At 31.6% G+C, this 15,173-nt stretch overlaps 1 protein-coding gene across 2 annotated transcripts; it reads right to left on the reverse strand.

Moving 5' to 3' along the window:
• Positions 1–7,740: 7,740 nt before the first annotated feature.
• kat80 (katanin 80) lies at positions 7,741–15,170 on the reverse strand. 2 transcript variants are annotated; one of them, XM_035085954.1, is made up of 8 exons: positions 14,810–15,170; positions 13,703–14,672; positions 13,509–13,633; positions 13,253–13,306; positions 11,974–13,054; positions 11,212–11,286; positions 8,859–8,978; positions 7,741–8,649 (listed from the first exon to the last, which is right to left on the reverse strand). In XM_035085954.1, exons 1-8 carry the CDS (start codon positions 14,841–14,843, stop codon positions 8,517–8,519), a joined length of 2,592 nt encoding a protein of 863 aa, XP_034941845.1. In that variant the 5' UTR covers positions 14,844–15,170; the 3' UTR covers positions 7,741–8,516. The 2 variants fall into 2 exon arrangements, with proteins under 2 accessions (XP_034941845.1, XP_034941846.1); XM_035085955.1 differs by lacking the exon at positions 13,253–13,306 and having other exon boundaries at positions 14,810–15,169.
• Between the last annotated feature and the right edge of the window lie 3 nt (positions 15,171–15,173).

Consider the following 15,173-nt stretch of genomic DNA (forward strand, 5'->3'; position numbering starts at 1 on the left):
ATTTTTCTAGAATAGAAATCGATAAAAAATTTTCTAAATTGCATTGACTTTTTTTGTTTATGTATTTATGAAAAATTTTTTCTAACATTCGGGTTTTTTTTTTCATGATTTTTTCTCCTGGCATGAGAAGATGGTGAAGGAGAAAAAGTGGCGTGACGGGAAGTCGCTTGGTCAATATAATAGAAGAAGTCGACAATGGCTTAGGCAAGATGTGCACGTCTATCTTGAAGGTGTAAATGGTGTTAAAAGGAGAGCACTACCTGCTGTCCACGTTTCAGTAGTTCGATTGAAACGTAACATTGACGCATTGTCGATCTATACAGAAGTTAACAGTGCTTGCTCCTTTTTATATAGATTTATTTCTTTGTATCCCAACAGACATTTCTTATATTTCCCACGTTCAAAATGACCAATCCATCATGTCTTTGATATCTTATCTATCATACTTTTTTACTTCGTGTGTTGATTGTTGGAAATCACCAGACATCAAAATATCTACAATATGTAGATCCATCATGAATGCTTATTATCTAGATTTATTTCCCTTTTTTACCACATTTTTTTGGCCAAAAAAGAAACCATCAAACTACTCTACATTCACAGTTTCGTTTCCGGTTTTAAAGAAATTAAATTCTGATGTTAAAAATTTTTTTTAGCTTTTGAATATGTTTAATATTTAGTGATTAAAAAAATATTCTTTCAATGATGTTAATTTTCTTTGAAAAATGTTATTATCAAACTACCAATTTTGAAATTAATAGAGCTAGAAAATCTAAAGTTTTATATATTTTTCAGAAGGAGATATATATCATAGCCTAAAGAAGATTAAGATATAAAAACGGCATCCGCAAAGAAAAAAAAAGGAAACGGAAAAATCATTAAAGCCTCAATCGGCTTGATGGTCTTCTTGTCAAAGGTTCCGCGACGATGCTAGTAATCATCTGTCCTGTCATAGCAAAAAGACAGCTATGGATTCAGCCAAATGCAAACATCTTGTAATAAAACAGTTCTTCGACAGTAAAACATGCCGTATGGGCACACGTGTTTGTTTGAATAAATCAGGAAGCAGCAGTTAGTCCTCTGATGTCTGGTATATGACATAGACGTCATCATCGTGGCGATATAGAACGAAAGTGTGTAATCATTTGCGAAGAAACGGGAATCTTTTTCCAAGACATTCGCCTTGTATCCCAAGAATTAAAACATTCACAAGTTTATATAAGTCGTCTGTGAGGATTCCATGACTGTTTTTTTTTTCATTGTTTTATGAATGAAACATTTCGCAGAAAGTTTAACAGAACTAAATTTATTTGAAGTCATTTTATTTAAATATTAATATATAATTTAAACAACTGAATGAAAAAATTCTTTTAGTATTTGAAGGACGATTTTTGATATTTTTTCTTGAATGTACATCATAATTAACATTCTCTTCTACATTACCAATTTTAAATGATTGGCAGACAAAAATGACTGAAGATTTGAATAAAATGACCATGGAGAGGGTCCAGTTCAATGGACAATTGACCCAACTGATGATCCGCCCATGAAAATTGCCAAGATTAAAGAATTGGCTGTGTGTCCGGCCTGGAGGCGGTCAGTTTGTCGAAATTTTTGAAACGGACATTGAAAAAGTGCTTCTAAACATGCAATATCACATGAGAACATGGTGACGGTGTTACTCAGGAGGACATCGTAGGTAGAAAGACGCAGCTGCATCATGTAGCATTGTCTGATAATTGAAGGAAAGAACTGTCTCACCAGGAGATCTTGCACCCCTATAATTCGATCATAAACCCCTTGACGCCTAACAATGTTGACATTTGGTTATTTTGACATCACGCTGAGAATCGCTAAAGTCGTGTTGAAAACTTTCGATAGATGCTCGTCCATTTGAGTGAGTGTTGCAATAGCGATTTGCTTTTTCCCGCCTTCATCAACCCTTATTCGACCTCCTGTCGTTATTCGTGTTTTAACTCGCGACTCCTCGAGTCTTTAAGGGGTTAAAATGAGTTCCAAGTCACGCGGAAATTCTCTTTTAAAGTCTTATTCCGAGGAATAAAATAAATAAATAAATTTCAAGTCACATTAATGTTATGGTACTCAAGACTCTGATCGTAAAGCTTCTACACGATTTTTCGGCGCATCTTTGTGAACGATTCTAATAGAATATGATGTCAAGAGGATGTGCGCCATGCAGATACATAAATCATGATGAATTATCGTCCTTTAAATGACTGTGAAATTAGCGGTTGCTTTGTCTGTTATATTCTACATTTTCTCGATGATCTCCATAACTGTCTTCTAGGTGCTAAATTTTTTCAAAGCCTTCAGAGTGTTACACTCTTGCTGTTTTAGTTGTTTCAATGTATATTATTATATTATTCAAATTGCTTGCGTGATATTATTTCACAAACCACCTCTATTATGAGTTTTTCAATAAAATCATTTCTACTGTGTATGAACTTCCTCTTTTTTGTATTGAAAACATGGGAATCCGAAGGAAAACAAAAAATCTGAGTGTGTGAATATTTTTTAAAACTAAGATAACTTTTTAGAGTGAATTTCGTAGAAGCTGATAACAGTAAATGAATTATTCTTCGCTTGATAAAAATTACCAGAGAACTTTTTCATTGTGAATCGTTTGAACGATTAAACAAGGATTAAATCTTTTTATAGTGATCTAACTGTTTATTACTGACTCATCATTGGTATTTAAAGAGTCTTGAAGACTTTTTTCATAGCCGTGAAAGGACGAAAGAGTATCAGAAAAAGTGAAAAGAAAAACAACTCATCAAACGGTAGTTTGAAAGAGTCAGAAAACTATATCAAGGGAGTATCACCTGGTCCGACTATTTATCATCAAAAAGAAAACTTGTCCATTTTATTCTAGGGTGTGAGTGTAGGGTTAGCTTATCCTTGTCAATATTTTTTCCTTCTCTCTAATCATAAATTGAATAAATGCACGCTCACATCATATTGTAACTTAAAACCTTGTCTTGTTATATTAACAAGTGTCAACGATCATGAAATATTACATTTACTCCCTTGAACTTTCAAGTAAATTATTTGTAGCAAAGATTAATTTATATATATAACAGGACATGATGGACTGAAAAGTTGTGAGGAAGATTAAAAAAGGATCATAAAATGCACCCGGTACATCTTCCAACGATTTCATGGTGAAAGACAAGAGTTTATTTTGGGTGGCATACATGTAGATGTATATACTAAAAGGGTGGAAATGGAGTATAAAAGGGTGTGAAGTTAAGAACATAAGGCCAAATGCATAATTCCCCAATTCTCGTTTTAATCAACGCTTTGTTCATGTCTAATGTTCAACCGTCAAGCAGTATTATCCATTATCCGCGACATCCCTTTTCTGCAGTGACATTTCACCTACGCAAATCTGTTTTATTCGCTTTATAATCAGCCTTCACAAAGGCTTCCTTAATAGATGAAGACTTAAATAGCACGGCATTCTTTTGTTTTTTGTTTCAGTTTTTTTCTTTTGGAAAACACTTCGTAAAATACTCTATTTCCAAGTGTAACTAACTAATACAGATGTTTATTTTCATGCTAAACTCTATGGCCCTTTCCAGTCATTCAGGTCAACAAAATATTTCCAATCATTAGCTTCGCAACTTGAGTTTGTTTACCTTTTGAAAATACATAAGTTTTTGTAGAACCAAATCATACAATTCTTGAGGATCATTCGTCACAGACCATTCAAATTTTCTACTTACGATTACACGGTTACTTTAGCGTCATCAATGAAGACCTTTAGATAGACTTTTTGAAGCTTCTTCAAATTTATTCTGTAATGGAGTCTCTCAGTTGCTGTTTTAGAGACACAGCATCCTCATAGCAATCATCCCAACGTCTGAGCGAAACCGCACAAAGGATATCGCTCGCTTACAGATGCAACGGACTCTGTTGCTTTTTATTTTAGTATTTTTTCACTTTTTTCTTTCTTTATTTTTTCTCTACTATCCTGTGTGTTCTCGAGTGATTCTTCTGGCGAACGAATTACTCGGGCGTTACTCGAAAGAATATATAGATATTTTTTTTTATTTTACTTTTTAACTTCCTATCCTTGCCTCTTTTCTTTACTCCTAAAACCACAACGAATTTTTTCTTCGAGGTATCGATTCAAGACGCCGTATAATTTGATATCGGTAACTTAAGACCAACTACAGGACACACGCAAGGTCTTATTACTATTATATATATATCTTAAGTCACTTGGTCATCTTCCTGTAAAATGAATTTAACAAATATTTAAACACAAAATAAAATTCAACAATAATTCCTGATTATTATTAATACTCCAAAATATTCACCAGCTGCATAATTATTTTTAAGAGCTTCCTATTCAGTCACTTTTAGAGATAATTTTCTAGAGTCTTCGGCATCCATCTGGCGCGTGCGTGATCTCCTTAAATTAGTCTTATCCTCATCAAAAGTCAAGGATTTCGTCTTGGTCTTTAAAGTGATTTTTTAAATTTATCCACTAAAATACCATAATTTTTTCAGTAATTTTTTTTGCAACGATTTATTATTATTATTATGCGACATTTTCCTTTTTAGAATGTTCAAACCCCCTATTCCTTTATTTTTCGCGTCGCCGCCCTTGAAAATCCCTTCTAAAATATCTCCTGTAACACGATATATCTCAAGCAAAATGTTGAAGTGAAACGGTCGGAAACGAGGGGTGAATACGAGTGCAAACCCACCCTGCGCGTTAACGCGTAGCCAGAAGGGCTGCTCAACCCCTGCTTCAGCCAATCACGTTCCTAGTTATCCACCCTATGACGTCACATTTCCTCCCCTTCGACATGTACATAATTAGCCAATCAGATTCAGGGGGAGTTTATTGAATTTATGTAGATACTCTCTGCTACCAATCATGGGCACATGTAGAAAAAGAATTCATTCATTAATAGTAAATTCAATTTTTTTACATTGTGAGGCTGAGCAAAAATTAGGTATAGAAAATTATCCTGAAAATCTGTAAAAAAATTTTCTATGTAAAGATAAGTCGATAATAGTTGGAGATGATGAGTAAAATGTAGTTCTGAATACGAAAAAAATGCAATAAAAGGAAAAGATAGAAGTAAAAAAAGCATGAAGATGAAGAAGAGGAGATGGAAATAGCATAAAATACACTGAATTTAGAATAGAAAATAATTTTTTTGTAAAGGCTGATGATCACAAAGATGCTGAAGAAGAGTCGTGGATGTATCCTATATCGGTTTCTTAGTACCTAAGGATAATCCGCTTATAAGGTAGTCTTCTTTTCGATCTCTTTATTGGCCTCCAAGAGAATTTATGCCTCCAGCTCTACTGTCATCAAATTCCAGAGTGCTTGTTGGTGGTATTGTTCGACGTTTTGTGAGAAAACAGTATTTTCGTCGCTCGAGGTGGCGACAAGAAGAGACTTAACTTATCTTTGTCACAATAGAAAGATCCAAAAATGTTGATGATTGTCATTGAGATGCCGACAATAAATGACAGCATCATATTATGATTGTATTACATGTTTATACGTTTATTTATACATCTCATGTTGATTGAATTCAAAATAAAAACTTTAATAATAAATTCAACACGTGTTGAGATAAATACAGGTATGATTAAGTAAATGTACCAAATTGCAATTGAAGATTTAACATCATCTCCATTTACATGCGTACGAAATTACTACATGCACGGAAGTCTTGTTTAAATGATTGATCATGATATAATGATGCATAATATCAGTTATTAAAGCTAATATACCTGAACGGTATAAACATTTAATGTAAGTTTCAGGTATTAAAATGAAAATACTGTACATAATATCATAACTCTTTCGATGTGGAGATGAAAACCGTTGTGCTCGAGATACCGTGGCAAGTAAACGAAGGGTTGCCCCCTTTCCTCTTCATGACACGGCAACGACATAATCCTACGCATATGAATACGAAATCGCGTGGGTAAACAGTCGGCACGCGTTTACTGATGTTTTATGTTATGTTCGCGATATTTCACGGATTACAGACAGCTATGCAGTCTTATTTTCACGCTCTATCGCAAGACACGATCGAGATCGATTGCATTTTTTACATGATCGCCCTTCTGCTTTTTTAATACCTTAGTTACACTTCAAAAATAAAACATTTAAATTATACAGATTTTTGTTGACAATTTTACGAGATTACTTTGAGGAAAAATTTCTACTTACAAAAATTGAATATAAATTCAATCAATATTAACATAAAGATTATTATTATTAAGATAAGATTATCAATAAGTTTTAAATAAATAAGAGAGTAATTATTATTCATATTTCATATGAAAATTAATTTATTAATCATATTTTTCTTCGTTAATATTCAGCTATATTATTTTTTACATAATCGTTTTTGTTTTTAATTAAAACTTAACGGTTGTTTAATTAAATTAGAATTATATTATATATATATTAAAATGATTTTATAATAAACATTGTTAATCTATCGGTATAATTATTTAACAAGCTCGTGTGAAAATTACATATATAATTGGTTGATAAACAATATTAAAACAAATCAAAAATATTGCAGGAGATCGTTATTAAGATAAAGGCCAAAAGCTCGTTGAATTATTGTAATAATTATTTACACATACTTATAGGTACATTAAAATTCAGAAAACCTGCTAATAGTCTAATATTATAATCCTAGCTAATATTTAATATATTAATGATAAACTCGCATTCGCATAATGCATTCGTTTCGAGTAAACGCAATTTGATTTGATACATGTAAAGAAGACATACAGTTTACAGTCTCAAAGACAAATGAATGGAGTGTAAATTATTTTGATAATTACAAAAAATTATCGAAAATTCCATTCTATCTATCTAACTGTTGTAAAACCCGAAAATAAACACAGATAATTATTATAAATTACATTAATAATATCCAGACTTTCTTAATTACATACAATCTCACATTCCTCTTATTTTATTCAAATATTTAACATTCTGGACGGATTTTATGAGTTAGTTCTTTATACTCTTTTTATAGATTATTAATTACTTGTACTCGAGATGTGATAATAAGTCACGAATAATGTGAACATTTAATCATTAATGTCCTTTCAGGACCTTTCATTGAATATTCTATTTGGTTACTGGTTTTAACATATTTATCATAATGGGTAAACTCCAAAAGATCTTGTGTTATTATTATTATTAATATTATTATGACAAATATATTAAATTCTTAAAAATTTTGAACTATTCATAAAAACATTTGAGTATGACTGGTAAATTGAATGAGCCTACGGAGCATAAAATTACTGGTATTCTTTATTTAAAAGCATTAATAAAATATCTTAAAAGAGGAGCTTCTATTTTACTGCTTTGTTCTTAAATAAAACAACTGAAACATATATGATTAAAACTATGACATGTCAATATAATATTTTTAAAATTTTTAGAAATAAAAAAATCATGATTAAGTTTGAATAAAAAATTTAAATACATACAAAGTAATTTAAATTTAGCTATTTCCGTTCGTGATTGTCTATTATACAAGTTTCTTATCATTTATATAAATATTCACATTCTCAAGTATTTTATGTCTATGAACAAATTATTCGCAAATGAAGAAAAAATATTTTACAGCAGAAAAGTTTTTTTTTTTTTTTATAAATTTTCGAAATATTTTTTGCTATTTTTCTTCAGTTTAAAAATAATATTTGTATGTGAGTGCATTAAAATATTTTTTTTTTTGTTGTAAATATCCGTCTATGATTTATTTTTCTTATTTATTATTTTTTAGGATCGGAATAGGAATTATTTATGGAAAAATACATTCTTTTAGAGAACTAAACATTATCTGACTAATTTTCGTTATTGATCGTTTTCTTTTTAGGAAACTATGATTTGCTTTATAATAATGTGTGTATTATAATATGATACAAATTTATTTGCATAGAATGCTAACTCTGTTTGTTGGTAAATTGAAATATTTAAAACTCATTCTCTCCATTTTAATATTAAGTATAAATTTCTATCCATGTCTTTTTTCGTTTCTACTATTTTGTTCTATCACTTATGCATTCAAAATCACTCATCTTTCTCTTTTTTTTGAGCGAAAGACGTATCACGATGCCCTAACATTAAATCACTGATTAACTTTTCATAATTATATTGTGATTATTCGGAAGTAAAAACGTGGAAATTAATCTCTATATTTTTTTTCTTCAACTTATTCTCTCCTTTCATTGTCATCAAAATTTATGGCATGGATTTTCAATAAATGACAATTTTATAAGATTATCTAAAAAATGTTCTCTCCATTTGTCGGTTTGTTTCTGTTTTAGGAGGACTAGCCGGCAAGTTTGAGGCTAATGAATGTACAGAATACTCGAGAAGCCTCTTAATTCAGTCTCAAGTCGTAAAATTGGCAATTTCTACTTTTTTACACTTTTTGGAAGTTTTTTTGTAGCACCGGGATATAACAATAATCTTGTAGAAGCCACGGTCACACTAGGGTATTCATAAGAACATTAATCTCACGAAATGTTGATCCAATTTGACCAGAACTAGATTGTTTTCGCAGAATTAACGGCCTTATTGCTTCTAACTTCTCGTAGCAAGATAAACACTTGTGATATCTATAAAAAATTTATCATTTAATCATTTGTTATAAGTTTAAAAAATGAAGTTAATAATTTTTTACATAAACTTCATAAATTTAAAAATTCTTATCATATACCTCTTTCATAAAGCTTTACTTCCATTTAGAATATTATTGTTATTATACGATTTTCATCATTTATTGTAATTTAATTATGTAAAGAAAATTTTAAAAAGACGTAATTACCTTTCTTCTCTAGAAACATCTACGCCAATGGAATGCAGAGGCGCTTCAACATTCGACTTGATCACTGGGGCAAAGTTCCGTAGGATCAACTTCAACGCCGTGCAGCCAACCGTCACGTACCTGCGAAAACAAGTTTCGGCATCAATTCTACATGTCAAGAAAAGTAAAATATAATTTACGGCTGGGAAAGTGCTCTCTTATATATTTATATATGAATACAAAATACAAATATGTGATTTTTCTGAAAATAACAGGCATGTAATAATGTAATGCTTCGTATATTCAGTAACCACCGACTAAGTTACGCCTTGTAGTTTAAAAACCCTTTATTATTTGATAACGACACATATATAACATATAATATTATGTTATTTATTGAGCTAATAAATAACGTGGGCACGCGAACGTTCAAATTTGGTCCGCTTGAATTTTGTTAAACGATAAAGGGTTGGCTGAGGGATCAACTCCTGAATAAGTGTAACGAATTTTAATGGCAGCAATGAATTTATGTTTGATGCACATTTTCTGGACAAGGAATGCACATTTTGAACTATTTCATGTTTTACTAAACCTTTCATAGAGTATATTATTTTTGACTATGGAAGCTATTAAATTATTTCACCATCATTTAAACATTCATATAAGTATCATAAATTAAGAAAAAATTGTCTTTCAAAAAAACCAATAAATTCAATATCAAAAGATTCGCAAGTTGTTCTCATCCTAGTTTTTTCTCACGATTTGAGGGTAAGTGTAACGAACAAACCGTGAAAATGACTGAGTAGCTACAAAAACTAAAATACATATAATTATTGTAGCAATATATTAACATGATAATTCAATTCAGTGTCTACGTCAATACAATTTTATGACAATTACAAAAGATTTTACTGAAAATTTTGAATAAAAATGATAATTAGGTAAAATTTTTAACTAACTGATATTCAATGACAAATACTAAAACGAAGCCAACATGATTTTATAACATCTGTTAAACAGTTGGCAATTAGTGTAATTCACTTTTATGGTATTTTATCTATACCATGAACACAATTAGCTAATAAGTTGGTTTGATTGACGTTTATGCGAATGACCGAAGGCTAATTTTCAGCATCGTTGATTTCAAACTACTCCGGATATTATTTTACTGTTGTTCTGATAGATAATTGCTAATTAAGGATCATTGAAATAACATATCAAGCAATCTTTACTTATAGAATAATTCCACTTATTGTAGATTAATTTGTAAAAGGTTTAATAAAAAAGATATAAATAAACTGTAAGAATAATTGTTAGAAAAAAAGAGCAAACATTGGCGTGAAAGAGAGGAAATGTCAGTTTCATCACGACAGGTCAACGGCAGTGGCAACAGCTTGTGACTGAGCACCGAATAATTGGCCTATTTCGAGGCCCTGCGTGTCAGTGCACAAGTTTGTCCCGCTCATTGCTCTGTTTTTAATTGATAGAAATAAAAAAATAATTTATATTATTTAAAAGTAACTCTAAACAAGAGCAGTTGAAAGTTGGCCGTGAGAATTAAGAATGGTGTATTGAGCTTACTCAAATTACTGTAAATAAATATTCTTGCATTTTGTTTGCAAGAGTAGAATTCTGACAACCGTTTTAAAAATGAAAAAAAAAAGTATATTGACATATGTGAGACATGTCGTGTGTCCTTTAAAACTTCAATGCATAATTGAACAATGCACCACGTCAGGAAGATTTCAGCGAATGAATTTGCATCTGCTATCGTACCTCATTGTCTAAGCTAATTTTCTAGCGACCCTTTGTCAGACATACGTGTTTCAAATATTGGATCCTAAGAACAAAATTAGCTGTTCCCATTGGTAACAGTTTGGAAAGAGATTTTATTTCAATGCGAAATGGACGTGAGACTTTATTTACAGTCAGATTGATATGTCAGCTGAAAAGAGAATAAGAATCCTTTTGGATGCTCCACGTCACTCATGTGGATTATAATAGCAACGAAAATGTAAATGTTGATCATTGCAACAGTTATGTAGATGATGTCGTTATTGCGTAAGAAGATGGAATGTTGATATCACCGAAAAAGGAAAGTTAGTCTCCTTCATAATATGAAGGTGTTCTATCATAATAACAAATCTAAGAATAAAATACAAGGCATAAATTTGACAATATTACTTTCTCTTTCTTTCAGCGTTTTTAGAACAAAAAAATGATGAGTTTGCGGCTAGGACATGACCACAATACCGCTAGAAGATGCACTCAAGCTTCGCGGTCTCATAACTTTCAAGTCATTCGTATCGAAGCATGTAAATATTAAAATAAACTTCAATCTAAATTTTTCTACTTAAATAAATTTTATACATACATTTCATATTTACTTTGTAGTAGCTCTGCAATAGGCCTGAGTAATGAATTGCATATATCCAAATTCCATATTGTTCTGAAAAAAACAAATCACATTGCAAATATAAATTTTTTTTATATACGTCTGAGGTTATTTTCAAATAGCATCGTTAACTTAAAGACCTTGAGTCGACGCCTACGAATGATTTACATCAAAAAATAATTCATTTTTAATTAGCTTTTTTAATGTTGATTTTACTATGAAAACTTCTATGTGGCAAGTTATATGAACGACGTAAACAAAATAGAAACTCTGTGATCATTAAAGTATGAATATTAATACAAGGAAATTCTTGAATAAAATGGAAATTACTGAGAGTGGGTTCACAAGGGCATTTCATCGTTTATGACCGATCTTTTTTAGGTCTGACAAATGCAGTAACATCTTGAAAGCCTTGAAATATTAAAAAATCATTAGGTAATCAAAATAAAACTTTCTATGACATTGAAAAAGTTTTCATCTAGTGATTCTTAATATTTGATTCATAATGTTTCATTCATTTTTAAACTGACAATAAAACTTTGACTTTATAGAGTATTAATGGAATGGAAATTTGTATAATTCAACACAAGATAAGTACCGTTTCAAACAAAGCAATGATTTTTTAAGATTTTTTATACCAAGTATTTTGGTACGAAAATCACGTCTTAAATCAGACAATGAAATAAAGAAAATTCGAATGACTCATGGGTACGACTATACGGTTAATTAAATTAAACTTACGCCTTTAAATTTAGAACTCCAAGAAGATCAACAATGACTGACAAATCATTCATAGCAACAGCCGAATCAATAGCTGACTTGACATCCTTGTTATGCCAAAGAGAATAAATTATTTGAAGAGATCTTTGACGATTAGTTAAAACAGCCATCATAGAGTCATGTTGTCCACGCATTAAACTATTCATAATTTCAACTTCAGATGTTTCACTAAGTACCTGATTACATCCAAGTCTCGCAAGACCTGAAAATGTACTAGGTAGGAAGTCGTCAACATCAAGACCAATTGGTTTATCAGGAATCATTGGCACAAAGTCATCTTTTTCAACTGCTTCCTGTTTCAACTGGGGTACTCTGATGTCAACTTTAGGATTTGGAGCTATTTGAGCACGATTATTTTTCTTTGCTGGTGCTAAATTTCTAGCAGAAAGTGGTCCAGAGTTGATGAAATTTCTAGCCATTGAATTGGACCTTGTTTGTCCTGTATTAGGCCTATTTAGCGCAGGATCTGAAGGACTATGTTTAATATTTGTATTAATTTGCACTGGGAAATCACTTTCATAGCCATGTTCTCCATCTTTGCAACTACTCTGACGTTTGAAGAAATGTTTGGGAGAATCCGGACTTGGTGCTCGACTTTTAGATTTTCCATCACCTCCCATTACCGAGGGAGATACTGCAGCCATCGGTGCAACTCTTGAAGTTAATGTAGAGTTCGACCTTTGAGGTCCTAAAGGCTGAGTAATACTTGAATTATTAGTTAAAGTCTTTTTTCCAACAAGAGGCGTAATGCTTTGTCTTAATGGTGGAATTTGGGCGAAATTTTTTACATTTTTCCCCGCACTAGTATTATTTACAGTCTGTACATTTAATTTCACTTGAATACTTGAGTTTATTAAGTGCCTCTGAACTGGTGGCGATGATTTAATTGGATTATTTCGAACTGATACAGGTTTTGTAAACAGTGACGGAGGAGGTATCGATGATGATGGTGATAAATCTTCTTCGACATCTTGACTTCCTCCAGTTGAAAGGTTTGTCAATGAGGTAGTAAAGTTTTGAATTATTTGAGGCTGTGTTGGATCTACAAAAAAAGTATTAAGTTAATAATTAACGGTCAAAAAAAATTTTTGCTTAATGAAAGAGTTAGAAAAACTTATTACACAGACATAAAGGTAAATCAGTCACTCGTTACTATCAGTAAACAGAAAGGTTGATCGATTTGAGTTATTAATATTAGAGTTAATAACCATCTCTATTGACCATTTAGAACTATTCTTACCTATTTCTTGAGGCTCGGGAAAAGCCTCAGGTTCTGGTGGCGGCGTACGAGACACTGAAACATAGCGTGCATTGCATGCTCATTCACAAACTATTATAAAAACACACTAGACTAAATCATTAGTAAAAATATTAATATTTTTGCTGGGATATCAAAATTATACCACGTCATTAAATAATTGTAGAATTAACTCTATCAATCATTCAAATTTACAAATAAATGACAACAATATTTTTCATCAATATCTTTAACTTACATGAGCGATGAGGTTGAAATATATCTTCACATGTAGTTAAATTTTGAATTTCTACATTTGATTCTTCATCTTCCGGATCAGATCCTGATTTATCTCCTTCTTCAATAGTTGTTTTTACATTCACACTGCAAAGAAATTAAAAAATATTATTTATCTACAATATTTATGACTATACTCTAAAAATCAGAACTTACGAGTGTTTTCTAGGATTTTCTCTTGTAAAACTTCTTCTAGAAGGATTTCCATGAGCAAAAGGTGATGAAAGTTGAGATATATTAGCAAAAGGTGCAATTTTTTTCAAATCACAAACAAAAACAACCACATTAGAACCGTTAGCACTTGCGCCAATCAACTGGCTTTGAGCAATCGCAATGTCTTGAATTTTACCCCAACCTGTTGGAACAGTATCCAATGTTCTCGCGGGTTCCCAACAAAAAACTTTTAAGAGATCTTGACTTCCAGCAAATAAACATTCTCCACCTTGACTAAAATGAAGACATCTAATAGCAGATAAATTAGCATCAGTTGAAGAAACCAGTTGAAAAGATTCTAAATCCCAAAAATGAACAGTTCTATCCATGCTTCCACTAGCAAGGAGGAACTCATGAGGATGAAATTCAACAGTTGTTGCAGCTCTTCGATGTTCAGAAAATTCTCTTAATTGTCTTCCAGCTCTCAGGTCCCAAAGCTTTACCATTCCTTCTTCACCAGCACTAGCAATCCATTGACCATCAGGACTAAATTTGAGACTGTTAACTGTTTCATTATGTCCTTTATAAGTAAAGATACAACCTTTTCGTCGAATATCCCATAATTTGATTCCAGTATCTAAACTTCCTGAAGTCAATAATTCGCCATAAGGATGAAAATCCATACATTTAATTCCTGCTTTGTGACCTGTAAGCGTACGTGCTAATTTAGCTTGCTCTAAATCCCATATTTTTAAAGCTCCAGTTTGGGAACCAGCACAAACGAGGTCCTCAGTTTGTCCAAATCGTACACATTCAATTGGAGTTGTGTGGCCACTTAAGCTCATTATACAATTTTGTTTTCCAACTGCCCATAAGTTAACCTTTTTATCATCACCACCAGTAACTAAAACTCTTCCTGACTTATGTCCTAAAGCCAAGCAATTAACATTGGAAGAATGGGCAGTGAAATCCTCTGTAAAATAATTTTTAGTCATCAGAAAGCCTTTAACAATTCTTTGTTTATATGATAATATTTAAATATAGATAATAAATAAATAACACAAATAACTAATTATGGAGTCTAATTTAAGGTTAGATAAGTTTACTTACGGAGTTTCCAGGATTTTTTCGTAGACGTAGCCATTCTGTAAGTGCAAAGATTCCGTTGAACACACGACTTATTTGGTAGAAACAACAAATCAAGTATAAAGTCTGGGAAATTTTTCCTTTGACGAATTTGGTTGTAACATTATCGTAGATTTATCGTAATTAAATGCCAGACAATTAATTCAAACCAATAAGGAAACATAATGGCACGAAGGACTGATAATAAATGACGTCCTCAAAGTACACTTGATACGTTTGACAAACTCAATCGTCCTTCTCCTTGCTGCATCTCATTTTCTTGAATCTGTCCATTCGTGGGTAGCGCGAAGTCAAGTGACGTTGAGAAATATCGAATGTAAACGACTTT

The sequence above is a fragment of the Chelonus insularis genome, unplaced genomic scaffold, assembly GCF_013357705.1.
Source record: "Chelonus insularis isolate UGA/USDA-ARS -01 unplaced genomic scaffold, ASM1335770v1 contig_3_pilon, whole genome shotgun sequence".
Taxonomy (NCBI): Eukaryota; Metazoa; Arthropoda; class Insecta; order Hymenoptera; family Braconidae; genus Chelonus; species Chelonus insularis.

Bases quoted from the DNA above. Each gene is read 5' to 3' on its own strand.
- kat80 (XM_035085954.1), bottom strand. From the start codon at position 14,843: ATGGCTACGTCTACGAAAAAATCCTGGAAACTCC. The intron at 13,055-13,252 runs GTAAGAATAGTT...CTTTTTTTGTAG, and splicing joins TCCCGAGCCTCAAGAAATAG to ATCCAACACAGCCTCAAATA. The intron at 8,650-8,858 runs GTAATTACGTCT...AATTTTTTATAG, and splicing joins GATGTTTCTAGAGAAGAAAG to ATATCACAAGTGTTTATCTT.